General features: G+C 42.5%; 1 protein-coding gene across 1 annotated transcript in view; it reads left to right on the top strand.

Moving 5' to 3' along the window:
- Positions 1 to 11,370, top strand: part of LOC139226830 (cytoplasmic phosphatidylinositol transfer protein 1-like) — a 477,346-nt gene extending 465,976 nt beyond the window's left edge. The window contains exons 9-11 of the mRNA XM_070857884.1: positions 4,112 to 4,175; positions 8,173 to 8,303; positions 11,278 to 11,370. Coding sequence (XP_070713985.1) covers positions 4,112 to 4,175; positions 8,173 to 8,303; positions 11,278 to 11,283 — 201 coding nt within the window. The 3' untranslated portion in view covers positions 11,284 to 11,370. The remainder of the gene's footprint in view (positions 1 to 4,111; positions 4,176 to 8,172; positions 8,304 to 11,277) is intronic.
- Positions 11,371 to 12,243: the final 873 nt, after the last annotated feature.

Raw genomic sequence — 12,243 nt, 5'->3', positions numbered from 1 at the left:
GAGGGGATTCTTTGAGGCCATAGATTTTCGGACCATAGAAACATAAAAAATAGGTGCAGGAGTTCGGCCTAACGAGCCTACACTACCATTCAGTATGATTATGGCAGATCATGCAACTTCAGTACCCCATTCCTGCTTTCTCTCCGTACCCCTTGATCCCTTTAGACATAAGGGCCACATCTAACTTCCTTTTGAATATATCTAACGAACTGGCCTCAACAAGTTTCTGTGGTCGAGAATTCCATAGATTCACAATTCTCTGAATGAAGAAGTTTCCCCTTATCTCGGTCCTAAATGGCTTATCCCCTTATCCTTAGACTGGTTCTGGACTTCCTCAACATTGGGAACATTCTTCCTGCATCTAACCTGTCCAATCACGTCAGAATTGTATATGTTTCTATGAGATCCCCTCTCATTCATCTAAATTCCAGTGAATATAAGCCTAGTCAATCCAGTCTTTCTTCATATGTCAGTCCTGCCATCATGGGAATCAGTCTGATGAATCTTCGCTGCACTTCCTCAATAGCAAGAATGTCCTTCCCCAGATTAGGAGACCAAAACTGTACACAATATTCAAGGTGTGGCCTCACCAAGGCCCTGTACAAATGCAGTAAGACCTCCCTGCTCCTATACTCAAATCCTCTCGCTATGAAGGCCAACATGCCATTTGTCTTCTTCACCGCCTGCTGTACCTGCATGCCAACGTTCCATGACTGATGTACCATGACACCCAGGTCTCGTTGCACCTCCCCTTTTCCTAATCTGTCTCCATCCAGATAATATTCTGCCTTCCTGTTTTTGCTACCAAAATGGACAACCTCACATTTATCTACCTTATACTGCATCTGCCATGCATTTGCCCACTCACCTAACCTCCAAGTCACCCTGCAGCCTCTTAGCATCCTCCTCACAGGCCACACTGCCACCCAGCTTAGTGTCATCTGCAAACTTGGAGATATTACAATCAATTCCTTTGTCTAAATCATTAATGTATATTGTAAATAGCTGGGGTCCCAGCACCTAACCTTGCGATACCCCACTAGTCACTGCCTGCCATTCTGAAAAGGACCCATTTATTCTTACCCTTTGCTTCCTGTCTGCCAACCAGTTCTTTATCCACGTCAATACATTACCCCAATACCATGTGCTTTAATTTTGCACACTAATCTCTTGTGTGGGACCTTGTCAAAAGACTTTTTAAAGTCCAAATACACCACATCCACTGGTTCTCCCTTGTCCACTCTACTGGTTCCATCCTCATAAAATTCTAGAAGATTTGTCAAGCATGATTTCTCTTTCATAAATCCATGCTAACTTGGACCGATCCTGTCACTGCTTTCCAAATGCGCTGCTATTACATCTTTAATAATTGATTCCAAAATTTTCCCCACTACCAATGTCAGGCTAACCGATCTATAATTCCCTGTTTTCTCTCTCCCTCCTTTTTTAAAAAGTGGGGTGACATTAGCTACCCTCCAGTCCATAGGAACTGATCCAGAGTCTATAGAATGTTGGAAAATGACCACCAATGCATCCACTATTTCTAGGGCCACTTCCTTAAGTACTCTGGGATGCAGACGATCAGGCCCTGGGGATTTATCGGCTTTCAATCCCTTCAATTTCTCTAACACAATTTCCTGACTAATAAGGATTTCCTTCAGTTCCTCCTTCTCGCTAGACCCTTGGTCCCCTAGTATTTCCGGAAGGTTATTTGTGTCTTCCTTCATGAAGACACAACCAAAGTATTTGTTCAATTGGTCTGCCATTTCTTTGTTCCCCATTATAAATTCAGCTGATTCTGACTGCAAGGGACCTACATTTGTCTTCACTAATCTTTTTCTCTTCACATATTTATGGAAGCTTTTGTAGTCACTTTTTATGTTCCCTGCAAGCTTACCCTCATACTCTCTTTCTCCACTTCTAATTAAACCCTTTGACCTTCTCTGCTGAATTCTAAATTTCTCCCAGTCCTCAGGTTTGCTGCTTTTTCTGGCCAATTTATATGCCACGTCCTTGGATTTAACACTATCCTTCATTTCCTTTGTTAGCCACGGTTGAGCCACCTTTCCCATTTTATTTTTACGCCAGACAGAGATGTACAATTGTTGAAGTTCATCCATGTGATCTTTAAATGTTTGCCATTGCTTATCCACCGTCAACCCTTTAAGTATCATTCGCCAGTCTATACTAGCTAATTCACGTCTCATACCATTGAAGTTACCTTTTTTTAAGTTCAGGACCCTAGTCTCTGAATTAACTTTGTCACTCTCCATCTTAATGAAGAATTGTACATATTATGGTCACTTTTCCCCAAGGGGCCTCGCACAACAAGATTGCTAATCAGTGCATAGGGCACCAACCTCCACTTAGTATTGTTTTAGTTCTAGTTGATCCATCTTGAGTGGTTAGGTGAATAAGTCATGTGCTTTATAATATCGCCCATGTCTTTGTATTGGACACCAGGAAAAGTAAAAGGTCACCTAAACACTAGGGGATGTAGTTTCTTTTGTAAGGAAAGGTTAAAGAAAAATGATTGTACTAAGCTGTCATTATAATTTCCAGTTTAGTCAAATATTTTTTCACTAAAATATATCTTTGCTACTTTTCCTGACACTTGCCCTTTTATTCATGGCTAGATGACAGTTTCCAGAAGCAGTGTGAGTTCTATCAACCGAAACCTGTGTCTTATTCTCTGCTGTGAATGAGTTAGTGTCGCCCAGCTTTATCAATTAACCCCCAATTGCAGTAAGCCACATAGTAGAGAATACATAGGATGCCCACAACATTCTCCCATCACCTTTGAAGGTAAGAAATAACATGTCACCAGACGAGGACAGGCTAAAACTACTTGATCAGGTTTAATAATGGGAAAATGACACATAGAAGTGAAAAGACGCAGCAAAATACTAAACAGCAGTACACTTCAAAAATAAACTAGAATCCGTTACTAAGAAGTTAATAATCAGAAGCAGTTTACATACCCTGTTCAGTATAGTGCTTTGTACAGACTCTGGCAAACAATACATCCTTTGGAAAGAACAGTCGGATTTGTATCTTTTATCGACCTGAATGACACAAGTTCCAGTTTGCCCCTGGAGTTTGGATACTGTTGCCATAACTAAAAACTAGGAAAGGTTTCCACAGTCGAAGAGCATCTGAAATTGGTGCTGTCATGTGTGATCAAAGGATACATCGGTACTATTACATGGAATTCTAATGAACAATTACTCACATGTCTGAGTACCTGACAATGCCCCGACAACATGTAATTTAATTTGCCCCTTTATATTGACCAATTTTCAGATCAATCAAACTTGCATGGTTCCTATAGACAACCTGGGCTGGATTACCCTTTATATTCCTGCTCAAAATGGAGCAGAATAGTGGCAAGGAATAAGGGATAATTCCAGTGGTGAGGCCAACTGCCGCACCACTGCTCTGATCTGGATTTCCTGCCCACCAAAGCAGCTACTGGCCGCTCCTTCTGCAACCACTGCATGAAAATGGCAGTAGGGAGTCGGGTCCAGGTCCCCAATGGATATTCCTGACATCCATCCCACTTACTGCCGCCTCCCAGGGCCACCAAGTGGACGATGTCAGTCGGCCATGTGAAGCAGCGGTAACAGTTCCGAGCTGAGGGATCAGAGAGAGGGCTGAGCAGAGGCCTCCTCTCCCTTCAATTTGGGTTGAGCATTTGCCTGCTGAAGGCCTCAGCCTCGGCCAAGTGTTGCATTCGAAACGGTCTTCAGGCCTTTAAATAGTGCACTTAACTCTTCTGTTGTTGTTGCAGCACCATCAGGATTCTCCTCTTTACTCTGATGCGCTCCCTCTTGGAGCAAGACTCTTGCCTGCTGTATGTAGACAATTACCTCAATCCAAGGAAATGGGACGGCATTGGAGCAGATTTGATGGGGCAGGCGGAAGTCCCTCCTTGCTGGAATTCCACCCAGAAGATGAGGATCCAGCCCCTTTCTCCTGTCCTTCATTTTGACACTTAGTGAGGGAGAACAGCTTCCATGAGATAATAAATAAAAAATAAGATGATTTGCATCTTTAGACGGGTTCCTTGGGGATCTTTACCAATTGCTTAATGATGTTTCCGTGTTATCAGGTTATCCGGGATATTCTGATGATCGGCCACCGACAAGCTTTTGCCTGGGTAGATGAGTGGTATGGTAAGTGGAATTGTTCAGGTTCAGCCACGTTTGCCAAGCATTCCAGCTTTTCACCATGTATGGCAGGATCAAAAAAGCATGTGTTTGCTGTTAGAAGGTTTTACTGACTTCGAAAGTATTTATTTTAAAACCACTGGAAAATTGTAAGATTATCAGCAATACTACCTTTTTTTAAGCAACAGTTTTAAATGTTAGCCTTTAGGTCTCTCTCATGCATCATTGCTGCACTAGGAACATTAGGAACGGGCGATTCAGCCCCGCGGGCCTGCTTCAATATTTAATTAGATCATGACTGATCTGCACCTCAACTCCATTTTCCCGCCTTTGCTCGATGTTCCTAGGTAACAGGACAGACAGATATTAAGCTCTATCAGTGCTTCTCACTCATGAAAGGGCTGTTGAAAGTTGTTTGAGACCAACCCGGCGTACCTCACTCTATTTTTTCCTTTCGCAATGAAGAATTGTCTGGCCTGGATTTTGAGCCTATCGAATGGTGTATCAGTATGTGTGAACCTCTTTTAGCACCCCTTTTAAAAAGGGAGTTTGAAAATCCGACCCTGATATGTCCTCACTATACAGTATAAATACACACGAGGCCATACTTGAGAGAACATAAGAACATAACATAAGAACATAAGAATTAGGAACAGGAGTAGGCCATCTAGCCCCTCGAGCCTGCTCCGCCATTCAACAAGATCATAGCTGATCTGGCCGTGGACTCAGCTCCACTTTCCCGCCCGCTCCCCGTAACCCTTAATTCCCTTATTGGTTAAAAATCTATCTATCTGTGACTTGAATACATTCAATGAGCTAGCCTCAACTGCTTCCTTGGGCAGAGAATTCCACAGATTCACAACCCTCTGGGAGAAGAAATTATTTCTCAACTCGGTTTTAAATTGGCTTCCCCATATTTTGAGGCTGTGCCCCCTAGTTCTAGTCTCCCCGACCAGTGGAAACAACCTCTCTGCCTCTATCTTGTCTATCCCTTTCATTATTTTAAATGTTTCTATAAGATCACCCCTCATCCTTCTGAACTCCAACGAGTAAAGACCCAGTCTACTCAATCTATCATCATAAGGTAACCCCCTCATCTCCGGAATCAGCCTAGTGAATCGTCTCTGTACCCCCCCCCCCAAAGCTAGTATATCCTTCCTTAAGTAAGGTGACCAAAACTGCATGCAGTACTCCAGGTGCGGCCTCACCAATACCCTGTACAGTTGCAGAAGAACCTCCCTGCTTTTGTACTCCATCCCTCTCGCAATGAAGGCCAACATTCCATTCGCCTTCCTGATTACCTGCTGCACCTGCAAACTAACTTTTTGGGATTCAGGCACAAGGACCCCCAGGTCCCTCTGCACCGCAGCATGTTGTAATTTCTCCCCATTCAAATAATATTCCCTTTTACTGTTTTTTTTCCCAAGGTGGATGACCTCACACTTTCCGACATTATATTCCATCTGCCAAACCTTAGCCCATTCGCTTAACCTATCTAAATCTCTTTGCAGCCTTTCTGTGTCCTCTACACAACCCGCTTTCCCACTAATCTTTGTGTCATCTGCAAATTTTGTTACACTACACTCTGTCCCCTCTTCCAGGTCATCTATGTATATTGTAAACAGTTGTGGTCCCAGCACCGATCCCTGTGGCACACCACTAACCACCGATTTCCAACCCGAAAAGGACCCATTTATCCCGACTCTCTGCTTTCTGTTCGCCAGCCAATTCTCTATCCATGCTTATACATTTCCTCTGACTCCGCGTACCTTTATCTTCTGCAGTAACCTTTTGTGTGGCACCTTATCGAATGCCTTTTGGAAATCTAAATACACCACATCCATCGCTACACCACTATCCACCATGCTCTTTATATCCTCAAAGAATTCCAGTAAATTAGTTAAACATGATTTCCCCTTCATGAATCCATGCTGCGTCTGCTTGATTGCACTATTCCTATCTCGATGTCCCACTATTTCTTCCTTAATGATAGCTTCAAGCATTTTCCCCACTACAGATGTTAAACTAGCCGGCCTATAGTTACCTGCCTTTTGTCTGCCCCCTTTTTTAAACAGAGGCGTTACATTAGATGCTTTCCAATCCGCTGGTATCTCCCCAGAGTCCAGAGAATTTTGGTAGATTATAATGAATGCATCTGCTATAACTTCCGCCATCTCTTTTAATACCCTGGGATGCATTTCATCAGGACCAGGGGACTTGTCTACCTTGAGTCCCATGTGACCAGTTACCTTTATTACCAAGACCTCAAGTGATGAAGGTGGGTGGAGCTTCCCCTTTTATGCCTGAAAGTCCAGGTTAGGAGTGTCTCCCACAAGTTCACCCCCTTGTGGTCAATGTTCTCAAGGTGTACAACTTAGGTCAGCTTATACATGGGTTATAATGATAGTTGAATACATGACAGACCCCATTTTAATTTTATCCTCTGATCTTTTATTCCTTCCTTCCTGGAGCTAACGATGGATATATTTACACAGGAGACAGCAGTCCTCCAATACTTATCCAAGTGGCCATTTTGTCAGACAGTAACAGTAGGCAGTTTGATTGTGAGCAGTGTTCCCTCTGCATAGTAATGGGAAAGGTCCCATGCAGGTCGCTCACCGGCTTTTCCATTGTAAATACCGCAGATGTGCAGAAATTTAAAGGGGCCATGCATTAAAAGAAGCATGCCGTGCAGAACAAAACGCAGCTTAAATGGAACATTGATTGTGAGGATATCACAGTCTAGCCCAAATCTGTCACTCCCAATGTCGACATAGATGTGTTTCCAGCAGGAGTTACTAGATAGTACTCTGGTTGATTTTTAACTCCATTCCTGCCCTAGGGACATTGGGGCCAATTTTAGCACCCCAAATGCTTCACTTGGTGAAATTAGAATCCTCGACCTCTTCCTATGCCACTTTATACCCAGTCAACAATAGCTGTGGGTGACTCATCCGCTGCTGCCCCGCCCCTTTGCGTTGTCAGGATGCATCAGGCTTTACTCTGTATCTCCTTCCAACACCACGGCTCTGATCCAGAGCACAGCCTTGTGGAAAAGTCGAGTAAAACAAGCTTTGCTATGTTTGTGGAGCTCTCTATACTTACAGTTAAATCTTGGTCAGTAAAATCTTCTACAAGCAAAATGCCTTGGAATATAATGTTAGTGTCTGACATGGTCTTGAGAGTTCATTGGAGAAGAATATTCTGCATGACGGTTCTATGCTAGTCTTGCTTACTAATTGGCAATCTTAGCACATACTAATCACTGAAAATCTATTCTGTACTGTGTAGAAATATAGATTACAGAGTATCTCAGGTGATAGTTTCTGTAAAACTGCAGTGAAAACTGTCTTAAAGACAATTCCTGTATAAAGACCACCTGTCCGTGTTGACCATTTAAATAATAATTTCAATGATGATTTGAATTTGTATTTATATTAAGGGATCACCTGTTTATAAAAAGCATGTGAAAGCAATTCCGAAAGGTAGGTGGTAGTTATTGTTTTCACAATTTTAGTAATTGTATCGAGTTTCTTAATAATGGATGGACAATATGTGTGTAAGTAAGAGCTTCTCTTGCTTTGATACACAGAGGGGTTAACATAACAATCTGAAATGTCTATTTATCTAGAGGTCTTGTAGCAGATATTCTGATGATCTTCTGAAAGCAATTTTCTCGAAGATCCTTTTGACTTATACTTTCACATTTCCTACTGATCGCACCTTACAAAAATACCACCCTGCACTGCTGCACTCTTTCCCCTTATTCTCTCCCTACAGCACTCCTTCTCCTTTTTTTCCCCGCAACATTTCTTCCGACTGGCCAAACTAACTTTATGACTTGATGTACATAAAGCTAGTTCCCGGCTGCTTCTGGAACCTTCCATGTCTGCACCTAGAATGCCCTCCTTTTTTTTATCTTCTCCTCCCAGAAACCACTACATGCCTTGAGTTTAATGTCCTGAATAGAAAAATGCCAAGAAACATCTTGAACTTTTTACAGATATGACTTTGGATGACGTGCGGAAATATGAGAAAAATATGCATGAACAAACGAACATAAAGGTTTGCTTTGATCAGCCTTCCACAAATTCTCCTTCCACGGATGAAATACAGAGTGATGGCAACACAAGCGTATGTTACATTTTTCCTGAAGTACATTTTAAAACAAACCTCCCATTCTTTGGGAATTAAGGATATCAAAATGTTTTCCCTTTAAATATAATCTGTAACACGCAATGGCAATATTAAATTAGGCACTAGTGAACGACAAGTCTCACACATAGTGGGGCTTTTGTAGGATCAGTGATCCTACAAAGCAAGACTAAGCACTGCAACAATCAGTGCTATCCCCTTTTACCATTTATGCATTTATGCATCCAATTGCCATTGGATCCCATACTGGACACAGCTGGGCATTTGCTCCCTTCACCCTCCTGTCCTGAATACGCTGACTCATGCTGGGTTGTAGCTTCATGAGTACTGCCAGCCTTTCTGTACCCCACCCAACATGGAAGTACTTTATATATGACAATGGATTGCAGCAGACTATTCGCCCATGGAGGCCATCATATTCAAGCCCAATTCTGTTCCCCCCCCCGACTTCAACATGTATGAGTAACGATAAGCACGGACCAGGATCAAACTTGGATATCGTCCTGCTGTCTATGGCTCAATGCCATTTCATACAGTACCACTGGAGCAGCAACTGGATCTTTTTTGAAACATAAATAAAATAATACACAGCAATTATACACATCAGAGCTGCTAATCACTATGACATTTAGCAACAGCAGAGAGAGGGGGTACTTTTAACCTAACCTAACAGGATAGGATAGGCCACTCACCTTATACCCCGTCCAATTTTAATTCCCGTTCTCTTCAATATCAACTAAATCTCGGTGGAGTGTAAAACAAGCGGGCCGATCTTATCTTGTCAGCTTCCCACCCGGCTAGTTAAGTTAAAATAACCCCAGGGTCTTTGTGCAAAGACACACAGAGAGCAGTATTACAACTGCAAGATCACATTCTAAGGGAGTAGAGCAAGGATTTTACAATGCAGTATTAGCCAATCGTAATGTTTGATTCATCAGTCGCCATTGTAATTTTGTCATCCACCAAATACCAATTTCAGTCTACTGTCCTAAGTACATTGATTTAGAATTTTATCGAAACTCAGTGGGTCAAGGCAGCCTTGAGAGACAGTGATCCTTCCCTGGTATTCTTTAGTGACTGAAAAAATGTACACAAGATGGAAGTTTTGCACCGTTGGCGGAGTGACACAGAATGATTAAGTTTAACAAGTTCTGGGAGTCAGAAATAACTGAGAGAAGAAGCCAGGTATAACTTTAAATGGGTTAAATTTAAAGATATGAGGGAACAACGAAAGCAAAACGGAGGTTGTTCAGTCGAAGACAAATGGAACCACTGTGCATGAGCTTCAAGTGGCCAAAGTTGAGACTGTCAAAATGGAAAATCTTTCTGCAGTATTTCTTAATAACGGGAGAAATTTTAACTCGCTCCACTTAGTAGGATCGGAGCAGACGAACAGTTAAAATGAACAGGCTCCATTTCCCAGTGTATTCCCACTGGTTTCCAATTTTAACGCTGCTACTTCATCCTCCGACTAAAGCAGCAGCGATAAAATTGGAAACCAGCTGAGCGCTGTTTTTTGTCATCAATAGGACCCCGATGACATTTAACCCTGTCCTGAGCGAAGAGCCTGCCATTGCCACCCCGCTCAGTGACACCTGTTCTGAAGCCAGTGGAGGAGGCCCTACAAGGTAAGTAAAGTATTGTCCTTAGTGAGGCCAGGGAAAGATCACTGTCTCTCAAGGCTGCCTTGACCCACTGAGTTTCGATAAAATTCAGGACTGTTCTTCCGAGCCACACTAGAATAATCTAGGCCTCTGCTGCCCAGGCTCCCCCTCACTCGAGACCCTGTGGAACATCCTCGCCACCCATCCCCCCGCCCCCTCCATGTGTTACCTGTGTACCAGCGGGTGGGCACCAGACTGTGCGACCTTTCACTCCCAGCCCGTTTCCGGTGGGCAGCTGAGCAGGGGCATGCAGATCAGTCTGGAATGAAATACATTGGGCCTGACATTTATGACAGTGGGTGCCTTTCACACTTACCCCACCCACCCAAAACCCGCTCAGGGTTAAAATCCATCCTAAAATACAAAAGCAATTCATCATCGATTCTTCTGTGGCCCTAGATCTGTGTGATCCTACCAAAAATAATAGCAAAATATGGTGCTGTCGCTAGAATTGCAGTAAAGTGTAGTGGTGGGTGTATAAGGTGTTTGTATTACATCGTTCTGAACTATAAAAAAACCACCCAGCACTATAGTTATAGATGTTGCCCTTCCAAACTTCAGTGTCTTTGAAGAGAGTATTTGAGTCATAGAACACAGAAGTATGAGCTGTTGGTGCTTACAGCTTTGTCATTGGAGATGGTAGTACTGGGAACAATTTGAGCTGATGAATTAGGAGTATTACACAAGCAATATGTCTTCAACATCCTGTTCAGTTAGATGACGAAAGCCGATTTTAAATAAACAATGGCAGCTTTAACTTGGAAAAAGTAACATGCTCAAGGAAGGAAAATATATATATATGCACAGTTTCAAAAATAAAGTAGAAGACCGATGGTAAGTGAACTGTGATGTATTACTGTATATTGTGACAGTGCAACGCTTCTTACACATACAGTTTGTCTTTGGGGTTACATTAGCCCTTCTGAAGAGTCACACGTTTGTGTTCCTAGATTTGAAAGTGACCCCTACATTTAGCACTTTTTGTGTTTCATTTTATATACATTCAGTTAATAATTAGGCAGCATGATCAGAAACCTACTGTGAGGGGAAATGTGGGTGTAAATTAACAGCCTGTTAAATAATGACAGCATGTTGTCGTTCCAACTCGCTGCAACACTCGACATTTTATAGGATTATAAACTATTGAACAATAATAGAAAAGTTACTTGCATGTTCTATCATATTTTATTTGAGGCAAAAACAATAGTGCACTGGAATTAGGATATTATTGTGTGAGAGACATTAAAATTTACGCTGATATTCTTTCCCCTTTCATTTTCAATTGAAAGACATGACAATGGACGAAGTTCGGGAATTTGAACGAGCGACTCAGGAAGCCACCAACAAAAAAATTGGAATTATTCCGCCAGCGATTACTATCAGCAATATTGTTATGCCTTCGTTAGCCCGCAGCGGACCTTCCAGTGCTCCGACCACACCTCTCGCCTCAGAAGCTCCAGAATTCCTGGCTCTTCCCAAGGATCGTCCTCGGAAAAAATCCGCTCCGGAAACTCTTACCCTTCCAGATCCTCGGGAGAAGTGCAGCACCTCCACGATACGTGATATCAATGCCTCTGGCGAGCCGTCTAAGCCCAAGCACAACTAATTTCTGCCTCTGTTTTCAGATTTCAGTGTTCGACGATATTCTTTTTTATCCGTTGCTCTTTATTTCATTTTTTTTATTTCAAACTCGCATGCTTCATGGGGTGGCCTATTTCCTTGGGCCCCGAGTGTAGTTCACAAAGAAAATAATGTGCTCCCCGCCCACAGATTTTGTCTATTATATTTAGATAAGAAGCTTCTCCCCAAAGGGAAATAGTGCAGAGAGTAAGTACTTTACAGTTTAAATTCTCCATGTGCTGATGACAAGCAAACTTGCCTGCTGCCAAAGCATGTTTGAAATTCACGGATGCCTTTCCCAACATTTTCCTAGCATTGATTTCCACGAGTACAAAATCACTGCCAGCAGCACATGATTTTCCCATACCTGCTGCTGGCGGATGAGGTTGCTGGCACATGTTGGGAAAATTTATCCCTGTATGTTTAACACACACACGTGTTTCAGTGCAGTAAAGTTTAAATACATTTCATGAGTTCTCGCATAGAGCTCGGGAGTGATTTATGTTCGGTCAGCAGACATGGCAGATGAGCTTTGATGACTTGAGGCAGGAGTAATTTACCCACACCCTTAAGAGACTTTTAACAGTTGCCAGGCTTGTAAAGTTCCACAGCAATCAAATCCTGTTGGCTTTGTT

The sequence above is a fragment of the Pristiophorus japonicus genome, chromosome 16 (genome assembly GCF_044704955.1).
Source record: "Pristiophorus japonicus isolate sPriJap1 chromosome 16, sPriJap1.hap1, whole genome shotgun sequence".
NCBI classification, from domain to species: Eukaryota; Metazoa; Chordata; class Chondrichthyes; family Pristiophoridae; genus Pristiophorus; species Pristiophorus japonicus.
This window is presented reverse-complemented; position numbering and strand designations above follow the sequence as displayed.